The sequence below is a fragment of the Balearica regulorum genome, chromosome 27 (genome assembly GCF_011004875.1).
Source record: "Balearica regulorum gibbericeps isolate bBalReg1 chromosome 27, bBalReg1.pri, whole genome shotgun sequence".
Classification (NCBI taxonomy): Eukaryota; Metazoa; Chordata; class Aves; order Gruiformes; family Gruidae; genus Balearica; species Balearica regulorum.
This window is the reverse complement of record NC_046210.1, coordinates 3,642,649-3,667,418: the sequence shown is the minus strand read 5'-3', so window position 1 is coordinate 3,667,418 and position 24,770 is coordinate 3,642,649. Positions and strand designations below refer to the sequence as shown.

The window sequence follows — 24,770 nt, the reverse complement described above, 5'->3', positions numbered from 1 at the left end:
CAGGACCGCGGCGCCGAGGCACGAGGGAGCACGAGGCGGGCGCGGGGGCCCGTGCCGCAGCCCACCAACCGTCTGCCGCCGGTTTGCAGCAGGCGCGGGCGGACGGCGCGGCGTGGGGACGTGGCTGGAGCACGCGGTGGCTGGAGCACGCGGCGCCCGTCTAACCCCAAACCGAGGGAGAAGACTTTGCTACGGGGCTACGCGGTGCAAAGCAAAGGTGCGGGGTGAGCACCTACCTGCAGAGCTGCCCAAAGCAGAGTCCTGGGGGGGCAGGCAGCGACAGAGCCCAGCACCCAGCACCCAGCACCCAGCACCCAACACCCAGCGAGCGACCCGCCGCTGAGCCACGCCGCCTTGCCTCTTGGAGATGGTCGGGCCGCTCCCTCATCAGGGAGGAAGCAGATTGCAATTAGCTGATTGCTCTGCTCCTTCCGCTGCTCCTCAGGGAGCCTGGGGTGCTCTTCCCGCCCCTCCCCACCCCTGGTCCAGCTCCAGTTTCGAATCCCGTTTTCCTCGGGGGAGGCTGGGGTGGAAGCAAAGAGCCTGGGGCTGCCCCCCTCCAAGTACAAGGGTATTTATTTCATCGGTACAAGAGAGAGACAGCACCTTCTGTGTGTTGGGCTCTTCCCGGTTACTGGTTTGTACATTCAGAGAGCTGCGGCCGGCTCGGCCGGGGCGAGGAAGGGGAGCGGGTCCCGCTTGGTCCCCCCAACGCTGAGGTGTGGGGGGGCGGTTGCCGGCGGAGAGGACCCCCCCCCCCCCCTGCCCTTGTTCCCGTGGGCGCCCGAGCCCCGGGGCCCCGTGTGAGCGTGTCTGAGTGCTGAGGTTGGCTGTGTGCTCCTCCGTGCAGTCTGTACAGGGCGGCGCTCCCCCCCCTTCCTTCCTCCCTGCCCTCCTCCTCCTCCTCCTCCTTCCCTGCCTGCGGGAGGGCCGGGACCCCCGACCCTCATTTCCTCGTGTGCAGCGTGTCCTGGAACTTGGTGCTGGTGTAGCGAAGGTGGAAACCCTTCTTGTTGATGGTGTCGTCCGAGTGGAAACGGATCATCACCGAATCTCCGGCCGAGTAGACCTCCTCCGGGGGCTGCCGGGGCGAGGGAGAGGGGTGCTCAGGACCAGGGGCATCCCTGGGATGGTGTGTGGGGGGGTGGATTTGTGATGGGGAGGGTGCAAAATCATTGCAACCCCGTGTACAGCCCCGGGGATTTCTCTGCACCGGTTTGGCTCAGCTTCACCCATCGCCGCTGCAGCCTCGCACCTCTCCCCGCTCTGACCCGCCCCATCGCTCCCCACCGTCCCCAGCTCACCCCGGACCCGCAGAAGCGACCGAGACGCGGGGCCGTCCCATCGTAGCCGTCGAAGAGCTCCATGTAGTCGTAGCCGCAGTCGGCTTCCTCCTCGATCTCAAAGGTCTGGAAGATGAGCTCCACGCCATAGCCCTCCTCGGCCATGATCACCCACTCGCAGTCCGAGCCCCCCGGGTAGTTGTTATCCCCGAATTGCGCATGCGAATACAAGTCCTTGGTCTTCACCTCGGCACGGACCTGGCCCCCGCACACTGGGGGAGAAGCCGACAGCAGGACAAGGGTGGGGGTTAGGAGGGTCCATGGTCTCCGCCCCATCCCATAACCAGGAGGTTTCCCCAGCCCCACGGTGGTACCTGTGGTGTGGGTGGCCTCGAAGCCCTTCTTCTGGACCGAGTTATCAGAGACAAACTTGAGGAACATCTTGTTGCCGGAGGAGAGGAGGGGCTCGGGCTCTTTGGCTCCGCAGAAGCGGCCGAGCACCGGGGCTTTGGCATCCTTGCCGTCGTAGATCTCCAGGTGGTCGTAGGCACATTCCTGCTGCGCCTCCACATCCAGCTCCGAGAAGGTCTGCAGAGGCGATGGCCGAGCTGCCGGCGCTCAGAGGGGCTCGGTACCCGATGCTGCCCACCTCCCCCGGTCCCCCCCCCATCCCTACCAGCTTGACGCGGTGCCCCGGCGTGGTGGTGATGGCCCAGGTGCACTCCTTCTTGCTGGGGTATTTATCGGGCCAGTTGGGGCTGGTGATGGTCCCCGAGATGGACGTCACCTTATGGTTGCAGCCGGCTGTGGGGAACAGCGCGGGGTCACGGGCGCATGGGGGGGGGGGTTTGGCAGGGGATGGCGGGGGGGGGGCGGTCTGGGGTGCGGACCCACCTTCCTTGCAGTCGTGCTTGTTGTCGTGCAGCACGAAGCCGCTGCGGCACTGGCACTCGTAGCTGCCGAAGGAGTTGAGGCACTCGTGCTGGCAGCCCCCGTTGTTCTTGGAGCACTCGTCCTTGTCTGCCGAGAGAGCAGAGGGACCGCGGCTGAGCGGGCTGGGAAAGCCCGGCGGCCGGCATCCCGGCACGGCATCCCGGCACGGCATAGCCCTGCCCGGTGCGTGCCGGTTCCCAGCCCCACACCGCTGCCCCACCTCCCCGGGGAGCGACCAGCCAAGCAAGCGCCTACGGCCAGCAGCAAGCAGATCCGCCGTCCCTTGCCCGAGCCAGGGCAGCCCCCGCGGGTGTACGGGATGGGTCCTCCTCTCCCTGGGCTCACCCATGGGCACAACCATTACCTGCTTACGGTACGGACGGGGAAGGCGGAAAAACACACAGTGACAACCAAAGATGCACAAGAAAGACCAGGACGCGGGAGTCCCTCTTTACTCATCGATAGGGAAATGTCACAGACACGGTAAAAATCGGGAAAAAAAAAAACAAAAAAAGGTCAGCTGGTCAATGACAAAAACAACGAGGTTTGGGCGGGGTTGCTTAAAACCAAAAAAAAAAAAAATTTAAAAAAAAATAAAAATAAGGCCAACAACCAGTTCTGTCAAGCAAGGGGCTGCCAAGGCCGATGGCACGGCTCGGCTCGGCTCGGCTCGGCCCCGGCGTGCTCCCGCACGGTGCCCGGGGCCGCGGTGTTCCTGAGAAAGATGGAGAGGACGGCACGGCTCAGGAGGGGCCCCGCAGCCGCTTCTGCAGGCGAAACTTCAGGCCGGGCAGGCGAGATTTCGGGGGCTGCAGCTGCTGCTTCTTCTCTGCAAAGAGAGAGGGAGAAAGGGGGGGAACGATGGGGGAGCGGGGGGTGGCGGGGGCCGGCGGGGGCGGCGGGGCATGCAGAGCGGCAGCCGGGGAAGCAGGCAGCGGGGGGGACCCCCGCGAGCCCCTCGTGCAGCCGGGGTTCGGCAGCGAGCGGCTCTGCGGGGAGGAAGAGGAGGAGGCGGCGTGGCTGGCTCCGGGAGGATGAGGATGGGCGTCGGGTGGGTTCCTGGGGGTCTCCAGGCTGGGGGAGATGTGGGAATGGCAGCAGAGGGGTTCGGGCTCACCCAGAGCAAGGCGACCCCCCCCCCGGGCTGGCCATACTTACCTCCCAGTGCCCACCACCTGCCTGAGGTCCCTACCGCCGGCGTCTCAGGGCTCGCCAACACCCCCCAGAGCCCTCGCTTTGGGGCCGGGGCGGGACGCTCCGTGGCCCATCGCCCCTCCTTGCTCCCCCTCCCCACGGGGCGATGGCTGGAGGAGTGGGCAGCGGCGGGGGGAAGCCAGCAGCAAGCGGGCACCAGCCACCCGAGCGTCCCTCTCTGTGCCAAGCTGGCCCCGTGCCCCGGCTGGCCCGGGGAAGGGGTGATGCCGGAGGAGAGCATCCCTCCTGGAGCCATCGGCAGCAGCGAGGGGGGTCCTGTCCCAGCCCCCCCCAAGCCCCTCGGGGCAGCCCCAAAGCCCCCGCGGCCGCCTCTCCACCGGAGGCTGTAACCTGAAGTCTCCTAGGTCTGAGAGAGGAAGCGAGGCAGAAAGGCTCGGCTGGGGATGGGAAGGGGCTTCGGATGGGCCGGGTGGGCTCAGAGCAGCTCCGGCACCGCAGGAGCGTGCACGGCATTGCCCCGCCGGCAGGACGGAGGGAGCCTGGGCGGGCGAGACAAGAGCGGAGAGAGTTGGCAGAGGAAAGAAGCCCACCGGGTCGGTGTCTTTAGCAATCCTTTATTCTAACCAGCTTGCTCGCCGTGACCCGGCATTGCTGTGCGCTCACCGTTATCCCGGCGTGCATCCGATGGCTCCGGGTTGCTCACCGCCCCGTAGCCCCCGCCTGCACCTATCACCCCGCTACGGACCCCCCGTGCACCGGGGCTCGGCGGAGAGCCGGGGGGACGTACCTGGGTGCCGACACCGTGGCGGATTCCCCGGGCGAACGCATCCTTACGCGCGAGCCGACGGAGCCGGCTGCTGCCTCCCATCGCCCCGGCCCGCGAAGAGGAGGAGGAGGAAGAAGAGGAAGAGGAAGGGACCACGTCTTCACCGGGAAAAAACGAGCGCCCGGGCGGCCAGGCTGCCTGCGGCACCGAGGGACAGGGCTCGGCGGCTGGCTGCGTCTGGAGCGGCGGCGAAGGAGCGCAGAGACCCTCCGCGGCTAAAAAGGAGCCGCTTGGGAGATGCTTTGCCCAGGGCTGGCCGGGAGCGACCCCGAGGGGGGACCGGAGGAGGGACCTTGGTGCGGCCGAGTCCTCCAGCGTGGTTCTGCTGCCGGGAAAGCCTGAGACCTGAGCGGGGAGAGGCGGAGGAGAGGGTTTGGTGGTTCGGGATAGGGGCAACCCCCATGGGACCACCGCACATCCCATCCCGGTGGGGGACAAGGAAGGAGCCCGAAGCGTGGGGATGGGAGACTCACCCGGCTGCCCCACGGTCCCGCTGCCGCTCGGCCGCTGGGCTTTCCCGAGGTCTCGCTTTGCTGGAGGGTGCCGGCTCCCGACGGCTGGGCCCCGCTGGGCCACCTTACTTGCCTTGGTTTTAATTAAAAAAATAAAGCAAAGATACTCTACCCCCGGCCTGCGGGTCTCTGCTGCTCCGGCCAGCTGCCGGGCTGACTCGGGGAACCCCGAGGGCTCCTGGGGACGCCGGCTCCCATGGCTCTCCGCAAGCCGAGCGGCCGCGTTGCCCCTGAAAAATGGCCTCGACGGGGCCAAAAAGCAGCGGGAGGTGCAAGGCATTGGTGGTCCGGTCCAGCCCAGCCTGTCCAGGAGGTGCTGTCGGTCGCTCACGGCCGGGCTGATGTCCAGGGCGCTGTGCCGAGGGGGACCCTCTCTTGTACGAGGGTCCCGTGGCAGCCCCCAGCCCGGGGACCGGCCCCGGGTGATGCTTGGCCACGGCCAGCGGTGCGTTTCGCTCCGTGTCCCCATCCCTAACCCCCCCCCCAAAAGACCCATCCGAAGGTGACACCATCTCCTGGCGGGGTGGCCCGGGAGAGGAGAGAGGACCACAGAACAGACAGGGATACGCAGGTAATGGTTTTTGGGAGGAGGGACCACTCCGGAGACCTGAGATGTGGTGGTGGCCAGATGCCGATATCCCCCCTCCCCGGCGCTGCCCGGGATGCGGAGGAAGCCCGTGGCCGTGCAGCGTAGCGGGGTTGAGCAGCGCAGCAGGCAGCAGAGCGGGACGTGGCTGCCCTCCCCACGGCAGCGCCGCCCGAGGGGTGCAGTGCCCGGCCCACGGTGGGGCTGGGGGTGTGTGGGGGGGGAGAGCTGCTCCCCCCTGGCCAGCGCTGGCCCCTCCAGAGCTGAGCGCATCCCCGTCCCCGGCGCATTTCCCCGTGCCTCTGCGAATGCACCCGCTGGCCATTTGGGGACCTCCCAGGAGCACCCCGGCATCTGAAGTAGGACCCAATTGCCCCCCAAAAGAGGGGAAAAGCCTCAAGAGGCAGAAAAATGTGCTGCCAGCCGGGCTGCCGGAGGGTGGGGGGGGGCGGTTTCAGACCCCGCGGGGCAGAGACCCAAGGATTACCCTGCTGCCAGGCTGGGACCGGGGGCTGCACCCCCGACGCGGGCAAGGGCAGGCGTTAGCGGCGGTTTAGGGGGACGGGAAGGGTCGGCTCGGCAAGGGAGGGCGAGGGATGCCCGTGCCGGGGCTGGGCAGCTCTACCTGAGAAGAAATGGGCTTTGAAGCCTTTTTTGGAGACGGTGTTGTCGGACTTGAACTCAATCCTCATGTTGTTGTACTGGGAGGTGATGACATCCGGCTTCTCGGCGCCGCAGAACTTGCCGTGCAGTTTGGAGTCGGCGGTCAGCCCGCTGCGCACCTCCACGAAGTCGTATTTGCAGACCTGCGGGGTGCAGGGGAGGTGGGGGGGATGGACATGGGGCTGGTGACACGGCTGTGCCACCCTGCAAGCCACCAGCGGCATCGGGGGGGGGGGGACACACATGATGGAGAGGGGCTGCTCCCCGTCCGACTCACATCATTGCCCTCGGTCTCGAAGAAGTCGAACTGCAGGGAGATGCGGTACTGGGTGGGGGCCACCAGCTGCCAGATGCAGTTCTTGTTGGGGGGGTACTCCTTGGGCCACCCCGGGCTGGTGATGGACCCGTTGAGCTTGGTGAGGAAACCTCCGCAGGCGGCTGCAGGAAGGGAGGCACCCAGCACCCATCACATCCCCGGGCTCCCTGGGATTGGGGGGGGGGGGGACGGGACTGCACAGGGCGGGTGGGGGGCACTCACCCTCGCAGCGGCGTTTGTCGGAGGCCAGCTCGTAGCCGGGATCGCAGGCGCACTTGTAGCTGCCCAGGGTGTTGACGCAGCGCTGCTCGCAGCCGCCGTTATTGGGACGCGAGCACTCGTCCACCTCTGGGCAGGAGCAGCGGGGCTGAGCGGGCAGGCAGGGCTGCCGGCCCCCCCCCCGGCCTCCCCCCCACCCCCCCGGCGCATCTCCTACCTTTGAAGAAGTTGACGGCGAAGCCCGCTTTGTTGATGGAGCCGTCGGAGACAAATTTCATCCAGAGCTTGTTGGAGGTGCTCTTGATGTCATCCGGCTTGTCGTAGCCGCAGTAGCGCCCGATGAGGCTGCTCGACTCGCTGTTGCCATCCCGGATCTCCAGGTAGTCGTAGGCACAGCTATCGTGCCGCTCAATCTGGGGGGGAGGGGGTTGTTAGCGGGGGGGGGGGATGCCATCCTGGCCTCAGCATCCCCAAACTCTGCCTGCCCCTTTCCTACGCCCGTGCTCCCAGACCCACGCACCCACCAGCCAAGGAAGCCAGGTTTCTGCGTGGGGAAACTGAGGCACAGAGGATGTGGGTAGCCCAGGCAGGACAGCAGCGGCCCCGCTGCAGCCCCAAGCCTGTCCCGTGAGGTGCATTGGGTCGGGGAGATGCTGCTGGGGAGATTTCCCCTTCCCACCCCTGGAGAAGGGGGGGGAACGGCGTGGCGGGGGGGTGCTCGCCCACCTCGAAGGACTGGAAGGTCAAGCCCACGTGGAAGCCCTCGGAGACGGTGATCTTCCAGACACACACCTTGCTGGGCCGGTAGTCATCGGGGTAATTGGGGGACTGGATGTGCCCGTTGTCCTTCTTCACGTCCCCCCCGCAGATGGCTGGAAGGGAGGAGAGGTCGACCGAGCCCCCCCTTGCCCCTCCGCCGGCCCCGTGCCCCCTCCCTGCCCGCCCCTACCTTCGTAGACGGCGAAGAAGCCTTTGCCCACCCAGTTGCTGCTGCTCCGAAACTCGACCCAGAGGCGGCTGTCGGTGGAGATGATGGGTTCGGGCAGCTTGTTCCCGCAGAACCTGCCTGGGGAGGAAGGCGTGCTGGGCTGCCGCTGGCCGGGCACACTCCTCTTCCTCACCACCACGTCCCGGTCTCCCCTGCGCCCCCCCGCCAGCCTCCTAAAGGGAAAATGCTGCTTCTCCCCACCCCGCTCCCCTCCAGTTTTTCTGGCTGTTTCACAGAAATTGATTATTTCAGAGCGTGGGGTCAACCGGGACTTGGGGAACATCCAGTTCATGGGGATGGGACCGAGATACCGGCATCTCCCTGGGGACACATGTGCTGGGTCAGCTGGACTGGTTTCACTGGTGTGGGCCAGCAAACTGGGAGCCCCCTTCACCCCAAGAACCTCTCTGGGGCCAGCCCACCCCCCTCAAGGGCTTTGGCACATCGCGGTCAGGCAGGGATACAGGCAGAGGAGAGCCCCTCGCCCCGCTGCCTGCACCCGGAGCATCCCCACGCGGCGGGACAGGAGGTGAGGGCAGCGGGGCAGGCAGCGGGGCAGGCAGCGGGGCAGGCAGCGGGGCAGGCAGTGCCGGCCGGCCAGGCTAAGAGCTCCCGGTTGGTTACCTCGCAGCGTGGCCTTTCTCCAGAACCCGTCTCTCACCTCCACGTAGTCGTACCAGCACAGCCGGCTTCGGTAGACGTCCAGGGTGGTGAAATTCAGGATGATCTAAGGTTGGGGACCGGGGAGGGGGCGGGGGAAAGAGCGTGGGGTGAGCCCCCCCCCGTGCCCTGCGGGGTCTCCGTCTGCCGGAGCGTGGTGCTCAGCCACGCCGGGTGCCAGCGGTCCAGATGGTACCCGGACCCGCTCCGTGGTGATGCCCGGCAGCATCCCGAACCACAGCGAGGCACTGGGCGAGGGGACGCTGGGGTTAGGGGCACCCCAAAAAAAGGGTAGAGGATGGGGCAAGGAGGGGGAGGAGGGCTGGGAGGAGATGGGGTGCCTTCGGTGCTGCACCGGGGGCCGGTACCTTCTCTCCGGGGGTGACGGAGATCCTCCAGACGCAGTGCATGTGGGCAGAGTATCCGTTGGGGAACTCAGGGGAGGAGAAGTTGCCCTGGCTGTCCTGGAGTGTCTCGCCACAGGCTGCGAAGGGGGAAACACGGGGGTCAGACCCCTGGGAAACCCCCTTTATGGGGACGGATGGCATTGGGTTCTGACCAGCCACTGCCCCCAGCCCCCCCGCACCCTTTTACCGCCCAAATTCCTGTCCCTGAGGACAACTCTGCAAAAAACCCACCATCACCGCCCTGCTGCAGCAAGCCCCAAAAAGCCCCAAACCTCACCAGAGCAGCTGGTGATGCTCCCGGCTCCCCAGCACCCCTTCACAAGCACCGTGCCCCCCCATCCAGCCGCCGAGCCCCGGGGGTAGGAGCCGTCCCGTGGCCCCCCCTCCCCGTGCCCTGCCACGCTGCGGGGGCCCGGCTCGCCGCCCGGGCTCTGGGCAGGTTTACACGGCCGCGGCTGGATCTGGTCCAGCGTTGCCATCTGGAAGCCACATGATGCCGCGGCCACGGCACACGGCGCTTCGCTGCGGCTGTCGCGGGGCCAAGGCGGCCGCCCCCCCCACCTCCCGCTCGGGGGGGGCTGTGAGATGAAAGGTGAAACGTTAAAAAAAGACAGCTCGAAACCTGGGCTCGCTGCCTTTTTTCCCTCCTTGCTTTACAGTGGAAACAAAGGGAAGGGAAAGCCGGGCTGCAGAGGGGCTTTTTTGGGGGGGCTTCCCCCCCCACCACTCCAAACTAATCGTTTTTCCTGCTCGCACTCGCAGCCCCGCTCCCCTGCAGCCCCCGGACACGGCACGGCTGGCTGCCGGGGCCTCTCACAAAGGCGTCCCTCTTCCAGGCTGCTAATTAGTTGCTGGAATTAAGTGGGAGCGTGCAGGAGCCAAACTCCTTGCAGATGTTGCTGGTATAGTCCCGGAGCACGTGCCTGCAGCCGGAGGACTCGTGCCAGCCTCTACAGCACCCGGAGCAATGCCACCGCTCGTGGATCATGGTCCTCAGTGCCATTTGAGGTGCCAACGTGTGCGCCGGTTGTGCCGAGCATCCCTGGCTCCACATCAGCCCCGGGGAGGACCGTGGTCTGCAGTGGGACCGTCCTCTCTCATGCCGTCGGTAACGGCCCTGCTTAACGCCCGGCTGTGCCTCATCCAAAACCCTCTTGCTGTTGGGGTGGCTAGGAGGATGCTCTTGGAGGATGGTCTCCGAGGATGCTTTGCTGTCAGAGGATGCTCTGCGGTCAGAGGATGCTCTCAGGGGATGCTCTCAGGGGATGCTCTGCTCTTGGAGGATGCTCTTGGGGGGATGCTCTTTTCTCGGAGGAGTGGGAAGAGAGGGCGGCTGAGGATGCCCTTGCTCACACGGGCAGAGCCCCGTGGCTCACCGAGGGCTTGCATTTCGCTTCTGCTCACAAACACCCCAGAAAAGTGCCGTGGATGGAGAAAGGCAACTTGCGTGCTCCTTGCAGGGGGTCTGATGGCAAAGAGGACCCCAAAGAGCATTTTTCCACTGGAAACGGGATCCAGCCAGGGTGATGCTTCCTTTGTCAAGTATTGGGGCGAAAGCAGAGCCATTTCCCGGGAGATATGGCCCCAGGCATGCTCACCCCAGGCTGATCAGCCCGGCGGCCGCTCCAGCCCCCCCCGGCAGTGACACACCGGCCCGGGGCCCGGCAGAGCCGTGCCAGCGGCACTCACCCGGGCAGCGGTAGAGCTTGCGGGCCTGGGCGATGTCTCCTTTGCTCAGACGTGTCCGCTGTCCGATGGCGGGCCGGACCCCGTTCACGTCGTACTTGGGCAGGATGGTGTCGAGGAAGATGCCCCTGGGGCGAGAGCAGGGAGAGGCTGAGCAGCGGCTGGAAAGCACCGGGTCTGCGGCTGCTCCCCGCTGCCGGGGGAAGGATGCTAAAAACAGCCTGGCTAATTAAAGCCTGCGGGCCGGTGAGTCAGCGGGGACGTGTCCCCAACGGAGGTGACGTGACGGCGGGGACAGCACCGTCCCTGTCCTTGCCCTGGTGAGGGATGCTGTGGGGGGTTCATCCTGCCCTGGCACACCAGGGAGCCTTGCACCAAGTGCGTTAACCCCACGCAGAGCTGCTGATGTGCCACTGGGAACCCCGTGCCACTGTCCCTGTCGCTGCGGGGAGGACGGGGACACATGGGACAGCCACCCCGGCCACGTACCTGGAGAAGGTGTTCCTGGCGTAGTGCATGATGCTGTCGAAATCGTACGTCTCGCCCAGCGACTCCACCTCCTCCGGCTCCATCTTCAAGAAGTTGTACTCCTGCCCTGCGGAGGCAGGCGGGATGGGGACGCTGTCAGTGGGGACCCTGGCTTTGGCAGCACCCCACGGCAGGGAGGAAGAGGAGGGGGAAGGAGGCTGGTCCGTACCTGGCTGGATGTTCTCCCGGATGATGGAGACGTGGTCATCCCGGTCGGGGCGTGTGTGTTCGTGCCAAAACCCGATGACGTGGCCCAGCTCGTGCACCACGATGCCGAATTTGTCGCAGTTTTTGCCGATGGAGATGGCCTGGGGTCCCCCTCCTCGGCGGCCCACGTAGGAACAGCACCTGCGGGGGAAGGTGGGTGGCACCGGGTGAGTCCCAGCTCTCCGGGGTGGGTGCCCCCATGGTGTGGGCATCCCAGTGCTTCCCTGGGTAAAGACATGAGTCAAGCCAGGAGCATCAGCCCCGACGGTCCCGCTTGGCGTGGAGCATCTGGGAAGCACCTCAGCTGGCTGGAAGCTTCAGCCGTCCTGCCCACGCGGGGAGCTTGAGCCGTGCCTCCAACTCAGCTCTGCCTGGAAACTAGGAGAGCTCTGCTCCCGCCCCAGGCTGCCTGGCACGGCACGGCACGGCAGGGCACGGCAGGGCACGGCAGGGCATGGCACGGCACGGCTGCAGGCAGCCCCGGCATCCCGGGGTGCTGCTCCCATGGGTGCCCATCCTGCACAGTGGATGGACTCTTGCCCATGCCTGGCAGCTCAGCTGGTCCAACCCTGCCAGACCCAGGCTGAGGGCTTGCACCGGTGCGGGGGCACGGGCCGGCACCCCCCGCCGTTGTGTACAGCCCATTCCAGGGGAAAGCCTCCTCCTAACCACCATCTGCTTGGCTGGGGCTGTGCCCTGACGCGTGAAGACGCTGAGCTCTTCCAAACCCCTGTTTCCTTTGGCACCAGCCCTGCTGCAAGTCCAGGCTGGTGCCGCGCCACCGACCTCAGCCCCCGGTTTGCATCGGCGAGTGCCACGGCTCGGGGAGCTCTGAGATTCCCCCGAACCACCCGCAGGGACCAGTCCCCCGGGATGGGTCCCCTTCGCTTTGCAGACCTCCACGAAACCGAGCGGGTCTGGGCCAGCCGGTTAGCACCATGCACACACCAACGCGGGCGTTTCGGTGCCGAGGCACATCAGCCGAGCATCCTAATCAGCGCTGCCGCGCTCCCTCTTTGCAGCACAAGAGCCAAGGGGCAGGGTGGTCCTGGTGCGTGCCTGGGACCCCCCGCACGTACCCGCAGGGGCGGTAGGTGAAGACGATGTAGCTGTCCTCGTCGTTGCGCTCCAGGAAGGTGACGCAGGTGTGCTTCTCCCAGTGCCGCATCGCCTGCCGGAAGATGGCTCGCTGGCTGCCTGCGGGAGGGGGCGGCGGGGGGCCGTCAGCCCGGCGTGGGGAAACTGAGGCACGCCGGGGACAGAGCATCCCCCCCCCGGCTCGCCTGCACTCACCGCTGAAGTTGCCGCTGATCACATAGGGGATGACCCCGTCCGGCCACACTCTCTCTGGCCGGGACGTGGCGGCGCGGCGGCTCCGTGCCCGCTGCCGGCCCCGGTGGTGCAGTCGGTGGCCTGGCCGCAGGCTGGCGTTAGTGGTGTTGCTGCCTGCGGGGAGCGGGGGGGCGGTGAGCGCGGGCAGCCCCCGGGGACGGAGGCGGCCGGGTGGGTTGGGGTCGCGGCGGTACCTGAGGAGTTGGTGGGCAGGCGTGTGATGGTGTGGTGGGCCAGGTCCACCACCCGGTCCACCTGGAAGAGCCGCAGGTCCTCCTCGTCCAGGGCGATGTCTCCCAGGAAGGCAGCTGAGGGGCGAGGGAGGAGGTGTGAGCCCCCCATGGCTATGCCGGGGGACCCTGAACCCCGTCGGGGCTGGGCTCCCCACGCTCAGCCTCTCCCCAGCCCCTCCGCACCTGGCAAGCCCCTGAAGAGGAAGGCAAGCCCTTCCTCCTCCTCCTCCTCCCTCTTTCCTTCAACCAGGGGCCGGGAGGGAAAGCAAGCGTGGTGCCGGCCGGGCTCCCCCCGCTCCCCAGCCCGCCACCGTGTCGGCTCTCCCAGCAGCTGGAGCCAGCCCCGTGCTGACATCTGGTTCGCATAAAGCCTGGTCCATCACTTTTTAGGGTTTCTGTTATTATTTGTGTTGCAAAACTCCTTTCTTTTCATTTTGCAAAACCCAACGCTGAGCTCGGGACCCCCTTCCTGCCCGGCTCGTGCCCCCCGGCCCGGTGCGAGCTCCGACAGCCCTGGGATGCTCCAACGACTTCCGAGTCATCTGCCACGGCGAAGCAGAGCCATATGGCCCGGGAAGTTCCCGCTGTGCTCAGCACCCGCAGGAACGGAGCCGGCCGAGGGGCATCCGTCTGTCTGTCCATCTGCCAGCGCCACGAACCCCCCCAGCACCGCTCTGCCACAGCTCCCGCGGAGCCGGGGGTGCAGAGATGCTTCAGCATTATGAGGCTGGAGGACATAACCCTGCACAGCCCTTCCTCCTCCTCTTCCTCCTCCTCTTCCTCCTGCCCGAAGTCTTCGCCCTCCCGCGCGCCACGGCCTTGCCGTGAGTCAACGCTGCAGGATGCGGCTCCCGGCTTCGGCACTTGGCCGGCGCTGAGCCCCGGGGACCCGGCTTTTGCGGAAACGCCGTGGCCCGAGTGCGAGGAGTGGCTGAGGTCATGCCGTGTCACCGCGCCAGCGCCGGCACGGAGGTTCTGGATGCGGCCAGCATGGGGTGGAGCTGGGTTTCTCACTGGGTTCATGGGTACCTGGGGCGAACGAGTGGTCCCGGGCACCCCCTGCCCTTGCCAGCCCCCGGGGAAAGGGCAGGGAACCGGCAGCGGTGGGGAGCAGGGTGGCTGGACCGGCTCAGGGGCTGATGGAGAGCGGCGCCAAGTTTGAGCTCCAAGCAATTAGCAAGTGGATCCCAAAAGAGCCACTAATTACGAAAGCAAGGCGGGACAATAAGGATAACCCTGACAGGTCCAAAACAGCCCGGGCACCCCAGCTCAACAGGACCCCCTGGCTTCGTGTGACACCGAGTCCAAACCCCGCTCCGGAGGTGGCGTGGAGCATTTTGGGGTGAAAGAGCCGTGTTTTGGGGCTGTCCCCAGCACCGTCCAGCCTGTGGGTGCATCCCAGCAGAGGAAGCCCTGGGGTGGAGAGCAGACCCGCGGCAGAGCCAAGAGAAGAGCAAACAAGCCGAGGCCGGCACCTCCCCTGGCACCAACCTGCCGCTGGCACGGCCAGGCTGCAATTTGAGGGCAGAGCAGAGGCAGGAGCCGGCCCCGGTCTCCCCGCACCCTCCCCGGGGCCGGGAGAGACGTGTCCGAACGGGCAGCGCGGGGGAGGACCAGGGCCGGGGAGAAGGACGAGCATCCCGTGCCAAGAGCCGCATGGAAAGACAAGGGAAAGTAAGCTCGCTTACAGCCGAGCAAGCGCCGGCAGAGCCAAGTGATATAGAAACCATATGTGAGGGATTTGGGATACGTGAGAGAGCCGGGCAGGCAAACGCGGGGACGTGGGGCTGGTTTCCCAGGCGGTACGAGGCAGCTCCGCTCCCCCAAAAATCCCCAGCGCGAGGGAAAAGGCGGCTTGCTGCTCCCGGAGGGGACGTGGGAGCTGTGGGGCGGCGGCGAGGGGCTGTCCCGGCAGCGATCCCTGTAGGAACACGGTGGGGACAAGCCAAAGCGTTGGATTGAAAAACTTCCACATTGGTTTGGGCTCCGGTCATGTCCTCTTCCCACTTGCTCCCCATGCACCCTGGCCCCAATGACACGTAGTGGTTTTGGGGGGGGGGGGGGGGGCAGGGGGTGTCTCTGCTTGCCAAAATCCCCCAGATGCTGCTGGCCTCCCCGGGGGGGGGCTCTGTGGGAGCCACTGCCACGCTGCTGACGCTTGTCCCACCCTGGTTCACGTCACAGCAGCTCGCTGAGCGAGCATCCTCCCTCCAAGGTGGAGGGGACCCCCTGCAAACGAAGGGGACCCCCTGCAAGCAGGGGACTTGCGAGCAAAGGCGCTGTGGCAGGGGCAGGATTGGTCCCAGCCCGCTGCCGCAGGCAGTGAGGAGATGCAAAGGCTCGGCAGAGCACAGGTTGGAGCAGCGGGAAATGCACGGGGGAGCTGTGCTGGGCTGCAGCAGGGAGATGCCAGCCCGGCTTTGTGCTCACGGGGGAGCAGACGGCACCCACCGAGGCACCGCACCTCTCAGCACCCATGCCCTGCGGCCTGCACTCTCACCCTGCCGCTCGGGTGCCCGAGAGAGCCCAGGCCATGGGGTACAGCTCCCCCAGCCGTCCCTGGAGCCGTCCCCAAGCCATTCCCAGCCCGGGAGGCCGTGGGCTGTGCTGCGGGAGCTGCCCCCTGCTCACGCTGGCGCTGGCCGTGGAGGGACCGAGGGCAAGGTCCGAGCCGCGGCGGTGCCGGCAGGGAGATGCAGTGCCAGCGGGGAGGATGCAGTGCCAGCGGGGAGGATGCAGTGCCAGCGGGGAGGATGCAGTGCCAGCGGGGAGGTGATGCAGTGCCAGCGGGGAGATGATGCAGTGCCAGTGGGGAGGATGCAGTGCCAGCGGGGAGGATGCAGTGCCAGCGGGGAGGATGCAGTGCCAGCGGGGAGATGATGCAGTGCCAGCAGGTCACCAGCTTCAAGGGCAGGCACTGGCCACGGGGACACGATGGCCCCATCCTCGTCTCTGTCGGCCAGAGAGGAACGGGGAAGAGGAGAGGGGGAGTGTCCGGGCTCCGGCCATGCACATCCCTCCCACCACCTAGAAAACCACCAGCTGTTTGGGACCCGCTGGCGAGGCTCCCACCAAGCTCTTCCTCACCCCGAAGCCAGGAGATAACTCAGCCCTCCGCTGTTGTTTGACTTTTTGTGCTATGTGTTTTCTTTCGGGTTCTTGGAATGGTGACGTAACCCCTGGGGCTGAAGCTTTAGACAAACAGGGTTTTTCATTCGGATCCGGGCCAACTACTGCAGCACCCCGTCCTGATGCTACAGGCATCTCCTGTCCACGCACGGCTCGGTGGCTGTCCCTGTGGGGTCCCTCGGTCCCCCTTGCCACGGCATGCCAGGGATGCAGGAGCCGCTCAGCATCCTTTATACCCCCAGGCCAGGCAAGCAGTGGAGAGGGGTACCCGTGGGCCTGACCTCTCCAGCGTTGCTGGGATTTTGGGATGAACCCAGCCTCAGACTCCACCAAGCTTGGGAATCATGTCACAGGAAAAAAAAAAAAGAAATAACCCACGGGAAGAGGCCGGGGCACGAACGCGATGTTCTGGTGAGCAGGCAAAAGCAAACAGAGCGGCAGGGAAGCCTTGGCAGGGGAGGGCGGCAGATAAACAGGACGGGATCATGTTCCAGGTCAGTCTGGGGCAAATGAGCCTCCGTGCGCAGCGCCGGACGGGGAGGACCCTCATCCCTACGTGGCTCCAGCCGGCCCTCGAAGCGGCACCGGGCAGGACAGGCTCCTGTGGCTCCAGCAGCATCCCCTGCCCGGGAGCAAAGGCTCAGCTCAGCCTTCCCTCACTGGCTTAGCAGCTCTGGCCCAGCCGCTGCAAGACCTCGTGCGACGCCGAGCCACGAGCATCGCTCCCCGTGCGAGGCAGGGAGCAGAAGAAAGCGTTCGGAGCGTGTGAGGAGGCAGGGAGCGAACTGCTCTGCCCCAGCCAAGGATGGAGGCATCTCTGGGGCAGGATGGAGGAGAGCGGTTTAATAGGTGCATCCCGGCCTCGGCTGAGCTGCCGGGTCGTAAAGCCACGGAGTCACCGGGGCAGCATCCCACTGGCTCGGCAGAGCCGTTAAATATGTGAGGAATGCTCCTCGCGCCGCCCCCTCGCCCCCGCACGCCAGCCCAGCTGCGCCCGCTGCGAGCTCCGCTCACGGCAAAACACGCCGGGGCCACGGCGAGAGGAGCAGGCACCCTGCTCGGCCAGGGCTGGGGGGTCCCCTCCTGGCCTCGGGGGTCTGCCCTGCCCGGAGAGCCCTGGGCCAGAGGCGTGGGTGCAAAGGTGGGGGGATTCGGAGCATCCCAGGGGCCGTCGGGGTGGGGGGGAGCTGCCCCCCACTGCTGCTGCCTCCCGCCAGGGTCCCCACCGGGTGCCAGGTCCCCCCCTGCTCCCCGCAGCCTGCCGGCGGCCAGTGGCCCCGCAGAGACCCCAAGGCCAGCGGTGCAGGACGGAGGCACACAGCGGAGGCGAACCGGGCCCTCTCGTCTCCCCCGGCAGCGAGGCAGCCCCTCTCCCGGTGCCCCTCGCCAGCAGCCGGAGCGAGGGAGCAGCCAGCCTGTAAACGCCGGGGCGAGGAATATTTGCTTTCCCAGAGCACCTTCCGACGAGCACAGCAGGCACAAAGCAGGAATTCAGCCTTGGCGGCCAGGCTGGGAGCCAGGCCAGATCACGGCCCCTCTACAACCTACAGGGAAACTGAGGCACGGAGGGGGGGTGGCACGGAGCCGGCCAACGCCAAGGGGTGACCTCCCTGAAGAGCCAGCCCTGGCACCCAGCGGCTCTGCTATGGGTCGCTGTCCCCGCAGGCAGCTTGCAGGCAGCTGGGACCCCCTACCTGCTGCTTCCTCGCCGGCGCATCCTTGTCCCAGCCGGTGCCTTTGCGAGAGCCGGGGCTGCACCAGCACCGCGCACCCTCCTGCCGGCAGCGCTGCTCCCCAGGGTGCAGGCAGAAAGCAGCAGCCAGGGAAGGCAGAGATGCTAAAGCACTCTGTCCAAGGCAGAGGGATGATCCCCCTCCCCAATTCCCCTCCCGTCTGCCCCGTGCATCCCCCCTGCGGTGCAAGGTGCATCCCGCCCCGAGGCAGCACCCGTCTCTGCTGCCACTTCCCTGGGCATCCACGGCCAATCCCCCCCGCCAGCCCTGGGTGTCGGGGTGCGGGGTCCGAGCCCTTTGCCCCCTCCGTGCTGGGTGATGCTTCAGCGTAATGTAAAATAAGCGTCGCGAAGCCTGGCCTCTAATAAACACGGCCCGCGGCAGCAAACGGCTTCCAGCTAATGAACGTCCGGGGGCAGGTCGGGAGCAGGAGGGATGGCTTGATCATTCCAGGGGAGGATTTTCCTTCTGCTTCTCTTCCGTGACAGCAAACGGAGGAGAAAGCCTCCGCCGGGGCTCAACGTGGAGGATGCCAAACCTAAGGCATGTCAGAGCCCCTGGGAAGGAGTGGGGGGAGCGCTGCGGAGTCGTGTGCGGGGAACGGGCTCTCCCTGCCTCCCCTCTGCAAAGCCAGGTCGCCGAGGAAAACACAGCCCAGACCAGCGGCATCGGTCACTTGTGAAAGGGAGAGCTGCTGGGAAGGAAAATATTTGCAAACCGCTCTGCCAAGGGGACCGGGGAGGTTTGTTGTTGGCATTCCCCTCTGAGGAGGGGAGCCCAGCCACAGTGGGGCGAGAGTGGGGACCGGAGCCCATCGGGGACCGGAGCCCACTGGGGACCAGAGCCCACTGGGGATGGGAACGTGCCCCGACACCCTGCTCAGCACACGTGGCGGTAACCTGGGCTCTCTCGGCACGGGGTGGCCACCCCGGCAGGACTGGACCCCGGCAGCGGCTCTCTGCCTGTCCCTGCCGCTCGGTGCCAAGAGGCACCCGCTCCCCAGGGCTCCGAGACCTCTGTGCATCTGCCCCAGGGCTCTGGCTGCAAACATATCCCCCCCTCCTCCTGCTTTTATTGCTCAATCCTCTCCCCACCAGCCCTCCCCAGGCACCGATTAACTCCTTCCAAAGTTTGCTCCAGCTCCCTGGCCGGGCTATTAAACCCTCCTGCAGCTTGTGAGAGGGGGGGGATTTTCTCGTTTCCTTTTGCACGTGTATGGAGGGGGGTTGCCGTGCAGACCCCCCCCCAAGCAGACGGACAGCGGTGACCAACAGCTCCAGCAGCCCTTGGGTGGGTTATAAGCGGGACACCCACTCTCCACAGCTCAGTGGGACGCAGCGGGATGCTGTTTTCTCTCCCCGCTGCGATGCCGGAGACCTTTGGGAAACCTGGGCAAAGCCACGGACAACCAGGAGGGCACGTTCTCACCCAAAAAAAACACCCCCCATGGCACAGCCAAGATGAAAAATTTGGGGAAAACCACCCGTCAGCCATCCTCCTTCCTTTCCCCGTATCCCTCCTGGCTGCTTTGTTCTCCCCAGGTCCAGCCGTGGCTCCCCGAGGCCGCCCCGTCCCGCCGGCCATGTGTTTCCCAGCCCCATCACGGCAGCGGATAAAGCCTCAGGAAACGGCGTCTCCCCCCTCGCCACGACCCGCTGGCGTGAATCAGCAGCCAGAGGGTTTCCCAGGAGCCGGGAGGGGAGGGCAGCGACGGCGGGCGGGCGAGCGAGTCCCCTGGCCTCGCCATCGCACACCCGGCCCCCGCCGGAGCACGCCGCTGCACCGAACGGGTGATTACACAAAGATAAAGCAGATCCCGGGATCGGCCTGAGATTTCCAAGGTCTCTGTGCCGTCCCGAGCCCTGAACCACAGGCCTCCCGCCGGCCCCGGCTCTGCGGGTGGATTTTTACCCTGCATGAATAAGTGACATATAACGGCTGGAAAATATTTTTGGGCAGCTTGACAAGTGTGACTGCAACCAGTAGCCTCCGCTGACTACGCCTGGAAAGTGTAATCTAGGTGAAACCCAGGCGGCCGGAGCCAGAGCGCTCCAGGCATGGCTGGGAAGCTCGTAGCTCGGGGAGGGGGGCTCAGGCCCCCAGCCCCATCCATGCACGTGATGCACCCCGTGCTGTCCCTGCCCACGGCTCTGCCATCACCCCGCGGGCAGGAGATGCTGAGCTCCCCATGGAGGGAGTGGGAGAGCAGATTCCCCCTGAGCACCCACCCTGGGGGGCTGCGTGAGCCCCACAGAGCTGTGCAGCCCCGTGTCCCCCTCCCCACGAGCGAGGACAGCAGGGTGACAAGCACAACCGTGGCTGGCAGAAGCACGTCAGTCCTCCGCTTTAGCCAGGCATCCCCAAATGTGGCCATGGAGCTGCACACGGGGAGCAAGGTGGGCTGCACCCCTCCACCCCTCCCCGGGCACCGGGGGCACCTGGGGGCTCCTGCCTCCTGTAGCCAAATTGCTCAGCAACCCCCCTGGGTCCCTCAGGATAAGCCAAGAGCAAACCCTCGGACCGGACGTGTTTGGTTAGTGCTCGCACAGGCTCTGCAAACACAGCGAGCCCCAGCCAAACTGCTCCCCCAGTGCAGCGGGGGGCGGCGGGAGCGATGCCGGCTGCCTTTCCCAGCCGGAGATGCAACCAGGAGCCGACCTGGCGGCTGCCCTCCTCACCGCCGGGCACTGAGACCTGGATATCCTGCTGACCGGGTGAAGGGAAACCGGGGCCACGGCTAATTCCTCCCTCCCCAGCTGCCTGGGGGCTGGTCCAAGGGCCGGATCTCCCAGCGATCCCGTTTTGGCATCCCTGGAAGAGACACGGCGGCACGGGTGGCTCTTCCCCTGCCGTGGTGGGGATGGCCCGTTGGCACCGGTGCAGACGGGTGGCATCACCGGGGCGGCCGGCGAGCCGTGGGCAGCCATCCTGCCTGGGCAGGCGGCCTCAGGATACCTCTGGCATGAGTTGTGCCGAGGAACCCAAATTCCTCTCCCGGCGCTTCCCCTCCCTGTAGCCTTGCCGGGAGCCACGGCGGTGGCGGCAAGGCCTCGGTGCTCAGCTGTTTCTGGCGCTGCCCAAAGCCTGGGGGGCTACTCACGGCCCCAAAACAAAAAGAAGCCTCCGCACGGTTCAGGGGGATGCCCTGGGGGGCTCCAGCTGCCGAGCAGCCCCCCCCGAGCGCTGCACCCCACTGCTGGACCTCGCCATCCTGGTCCCGCAGAGCCCAAGCGGGGGTAAATCCCCGGCTCTTGCGGTGCGTGGCAGGGCCTGATCCCCCCCCCCGGGCCCCCGGGGAAGAGCTGCCGTAATTAAATTAGTCACATAAGGATCTTGTAAAAGCAGGCGGGAAAGGCGGGGAGCGGGGGGGAGCAGCTGCCTCGCCGGTCCCGGGGAGGCAACGGGGGTCCCGGGGTGCGCGGGAGTGGGGCCCTCGGCCGCTGGCAAAACCATCCCTAATTAGTTCGGCTCATCAGCGGGTGAAGCTCTGTCTCTGCCGGGCAGCTGGATGAAGCGGGAGCGGAGCGGAGGCTCCAGCCGGCTCTGCCCGGACAGTTTTGCAAGCCTAGCTGTTTCAGCCCGGGAGGGCAGGAAGGGAAGGATTTTTGGCCAGAAAAAGCCCTCATGTAGACAGAGTTATATCAACAGACGCCTTCCAGTGCAGACAATGCCATTAAAGAGAAACGTGATCCTCCAGCCAGGACCCGCCAGACCCTAGCCCTCGCCCCCGCGCTCAGCCCTGGGTGTCCCTCCCATGCCTCAGTTTCCCCCCCTTTCCCCCCCCAAATCCTTCCGTCCCCTTTATCTTGCTCTGGGAGACAAGGACTGTCCTCCCGCGGCGCTCAGCCTGTTCCCAACCCTTCCAAAATGTGAAGAACAGCTCAGCCACCCCCCGATCCCGCACAGAGGGACCCCCCGCCCGTGACAAACACAAACTCCCTCCCGGGCTGAGCCCGGCCCGGCTGTCCCGGGACGCTGCAGCTCGGCCGGCCCCGAGGGAACGAGCTTTCTCCGGTTGCGATTTGGGAGCGAAGGAGAAACGCCGAGGGGCACGGAGCGTGGGGTCGGCTCTGGGGTGGGATGGGGGGGTGGGATGGGGTGGGGGCTGCCCGCTGCCTTTGACAGCTGCCGCTGCGGCCAAGGCTGGGGAGAGAAAACGGGGCGCCGGGCCAGCCCCCCCCCCCCCTCCCCCGCCGCTCCCCTCCCTAAGTACAACCAGATGCATCCCCGAGCGGGGCCGGCCGCTGCCCCCCGCCCCCCCCCCCCCCCAATTCCCCGGGCCGCGGGGAGCCCCCGGCGCCAGCACGGGGCGAGGGACCCAAGTTTCCCCGTGCAAAGCCCCGAAGTTCGGATCCGTGCGGGGCACACTCACACCCGCTCACACACACTCACACCAACCTCCCCGCGCTCCCCTTTGTCTGCCCGCCCGGCCCGGCCGCCCCCCCCCCCCCCCCCCCCCCCCGCCCGGCGCGCATCCCCCCGGTCCGACCGGCTTTGCAGGGGTCCTTGTAGTCCAGGGGCTCCGCGTCCTCCTCCTCCTCCTCCAGCACGTAGGAGTAGTCGGGGAAGTGCATGGCCCGGGCCAGGAGCAGGCAGAGGAGCAGCCCGCAGGTCCGCAGCCCGGCCATGGCTCCGCGGGCAGCGGGCGGGCAGGGGAGGCGGGCGGCTTTTTTTTTTTTTTTTTTTTTTTCCCCTCTCTTCCCCTCTTTCCTTCCCTTCTTCGCTCCTTTTTTTTTTTTTTCCTTCCTCTCTCTCTTTTTTCTTCTTTTTCTTTTTTTTTTTTTTTTTTTTTTTTTTTAGGGAAATGAGATCTGGCGGGGGCGGGTTCAAGCGCGGAGCTCGGCCCCTGCAGCCCCGGGCGCAGGGCTGGGAGCGGGGCCAGCGCCGGGGGGGGGGGGCGGCGGGGCCGCGCCGCTGCCGGGGACCAGGCTCGCAGACCCCGCTCCTGCCACCCCCCCCCGCAGCCCACGGTCCGCAGTCCCCGGACCCGGTCCTGCACTCCTTGGTCCCGGTCGTGCCCCCTCCGTCCCGTCCCGCACCCCCCGGTCCCGTCCCGTATCCCCTGGCACTGATCCTGCCCTCCCCGATCCCCTCCCGTTTGCCCCAGCACCGATCCTGCCCCCTTCGTCCCCATCCCGTATTCCCTCGCATTGATCCTGTCATGCCCCATCCCATAGCCACCAACCCCGGTCCTGCACCCCCTCCTGAGCCCCCCAACCTCCGCTTCTGCACCCCAGGCTACACCCCATGGCCTTGGACCTGCACCCCACGTCCCCATCCTGCATCCCTCAGCCCCACTCCTGCATTCCCCAGCCCTACACCCCATATCCCCTGGCCCTGGCCCCTCAGGCCCACACCCCTGATCCTGTACCCCATATCCTGCACCCCACATCCCACATCCTCCCAAGCCTTGCCGGAGCAGGAGGAGAAGGAGGAAGCAGCATCCCCAGCCCACGCACCCTTCCCAGACACCAGTGGAGCAGGCATTGAGAAGCTACCTGCACCCTGCAAACCCCCTTTCCCCATGTCCCAGCGAGGCATCACAAAAACCTGCTTCCTCCCAGGGGGGCTCAGCCCAGCCAGGACCCCCTCCCACCCAGGATGCCGTGGAAGTGTGGGGCCGGTGCTCCATCTGCCTCCCTGTCCCCCAAAGGCGGCCCCGCACCCGGAGGCACCCAGTCTGCGCAAGTCACAGGCCTGCCAAAAGCTGGGTGAGCACCCTGGGGAGGGTGGGCAAGCACCCTCGGAGCGGGGCGAGCACCCCAGGGAGGGCAGGCGAGCACCCCAGGAGCGGGGTGAGCACCCCAGGGTGGCCACAACGTGTCTGGACACCAAGGCAGGGGAGAGGCAGCTGGCAGCCCTGGCTGGGCCGCGTGGCTGTGTGTGCAAGCGTGTGTGCACGCGTGTGTGCACGCGTGTGCGCTGAGGTCTGTGAGTGACACCTGCCGTCAAATCTCTGCCACTTCAGCAGAGCCCGTCACGGTGAGGTCCCCACGGGCCACCGGGCTCCGCAGTGGGCCATGCCCGGGCATCCCGGGTACCCGGGGGCAGGTGGGGGCCGTGCCGGGGAGGTGACGGGCACAGGGCAGGACGTGCCTGGGATGCTCCCAGCACCGCTGTCCCGCTCGCTGCCCCCCGGCAGCCCCCAGCTGCCCACGCTGGGGAGCTGCTGGGGGGGGTCAGGGCGGCTGTGTCCCCCCGCCCGGGGGGGGGGGGGAAATGGGGTCCAGCTGCCTGCTCAGCACTAGACAGAGCTCCTTGCTTTGCCCGTGCGGGAGCCCTTCTGCCTTGCCCCCTTGCGTGTCCCCGTGTCCCTTGTCCCCTCGCAGTGTCCCCTGCGTGTCCCGGGAAGCGCCGCAGCAGGGACGAAGGGCTGAGCGGGGCCCCTCCGGCTCCTGCCTCATCGTCCCGTGCAGCATCGCCGGCTCCTGCTGCTCCCGGACAAACAGGTCTTACTTACAATAGTCTCACAACTTGCTTTAATGTTATTTTTTAAGTTTTATTAAGTGGTCAGTGTTACTGCGTGCAACTACTGCCTCTGGGACACGCTGGATGCGCACAGCCATCTGGGTTTTGCTCCTTCGCCTGCCCACTGACCCCCCCCAAATCCTCTTTCCCTTTTGCTTTCAGGGACCTCCCGCGTTCAGGGCCTGACTCGTTCCCACCAGGCACAGCGGATCGTGGGGAAATCTCCTTTGCGCCTTATCTCAAGCCGTTATTTTCCTTCCCCGACAGCAGATCAGCTCGGGATGTGTTTTGCTAGTTAGCCCGGCATTGCAAAACCTACATCCAGTAAACCTTTCCCCTTCAAGCAAATAAATAAACTCCTGAAAACTGGTCTCGCCCTGCTTCCCCACGCCGTCCCCAGCCCACACATTGCACGGTGCAGCCCGGGGATGGGAACGTGGGGAGCAACTGCCCAATTCAGCTCCAACCTCTAGTTGGTCTCCCGAGAAAACAAACAGATCCCCCGTGAAAAACAAGCCGGGCTTTGAAATACTTTCCGTTTCCATCCCTCTGCTGGGAAGGATGTTTGAGGGCTGAGTCCCCGGATGATGTAAATCCGTTATGTCAGGATCTGGCCGCTGGTTTCCACCCTGATATCACCCCTTTCTCATGGAGCGCTCCGGGGACCCAGGGCTCTCCGTGGAGGTTTTTCCTCCACCTCCCTCCTCACCAGCCTGGCTTTCCCACGCTGGCGTTCTCTCCCTGGGACCCGGCTCCCTTGCGGACGTGGTTTTCCAAGCACCAGAATCTCCCTTGACCATGAGCTCCTGCACCTTTCATCTCTCCTGCCCCATGAGCTCCTTGCACCTTTCCAGGAGGCGGTGGGCTGCCGTGGGGTGCCGTGGCCCATGTCCCACGGCAGGCAGC

At 66.2% G+C, this 24,770-nt stretch overlaps 1 protein-coding gene across 2 annotated transcripts; it reads right to left on the bottom strand.

The window, feature by feature from the left end:
* Positions 1-558: 558 nt before the first annotated feature.
* On the bottom strand, positions 559-22,144 carry BMP1 (bone morphogenetic protein 1). Of its 2 annotated transcripts, XM_075736417.1 has the most exons (20): positions 21,886-22,144; positions 12,496-12,609; positions 12,263-12,415; positions 12,049-12,166; positions 10,932-11,110; positions 10,724-10,829; positions 10,238-10,362; positions 8,510-8,625; positions 8,106-8,208; positions 7,443-7,559; positions 7,220-7,365; positions 6,711-6,906; positions 6,497-6,622; positions 6,236-6,396; positions 5,921-6,101; positions 2,178-2,303; positions 1,960-2,087; positions 1,658-1,871; positions 1,305-1,555; positions 559-1,081 (listed from the first exon to the last, which is right to left on the bottom strand). In XM_075736417.1, the coding sequence occupies exons 1-20, from the start codon at positions 22,022-22,024 to the stop codon at positions 947-949; spliced, it is 2,934 nt and encodes a 977-aa protein (XP_075592532.1). In that variant the 5' UTR covers positions 22,025-22,144; the 3' UTR covers positions 559-946. The 2 variants fall into 2 exon arrangements, with proteins under 2 accessions (XP_075592532.1, XP_075592533.1); XM_075736418.1 differs by lacking the exons at positions 559-1,081; positions 1,305-1,555; positions 1,658-1,871; positions 1,960-2,087; positions 2,178-2,303 and adding an exon at positions 2,634-3,045 and having other exon boundaries at positions 21,886-22,133.
* Positions 22,145-24,770: the final 2,626 nt, after the last annotated feature.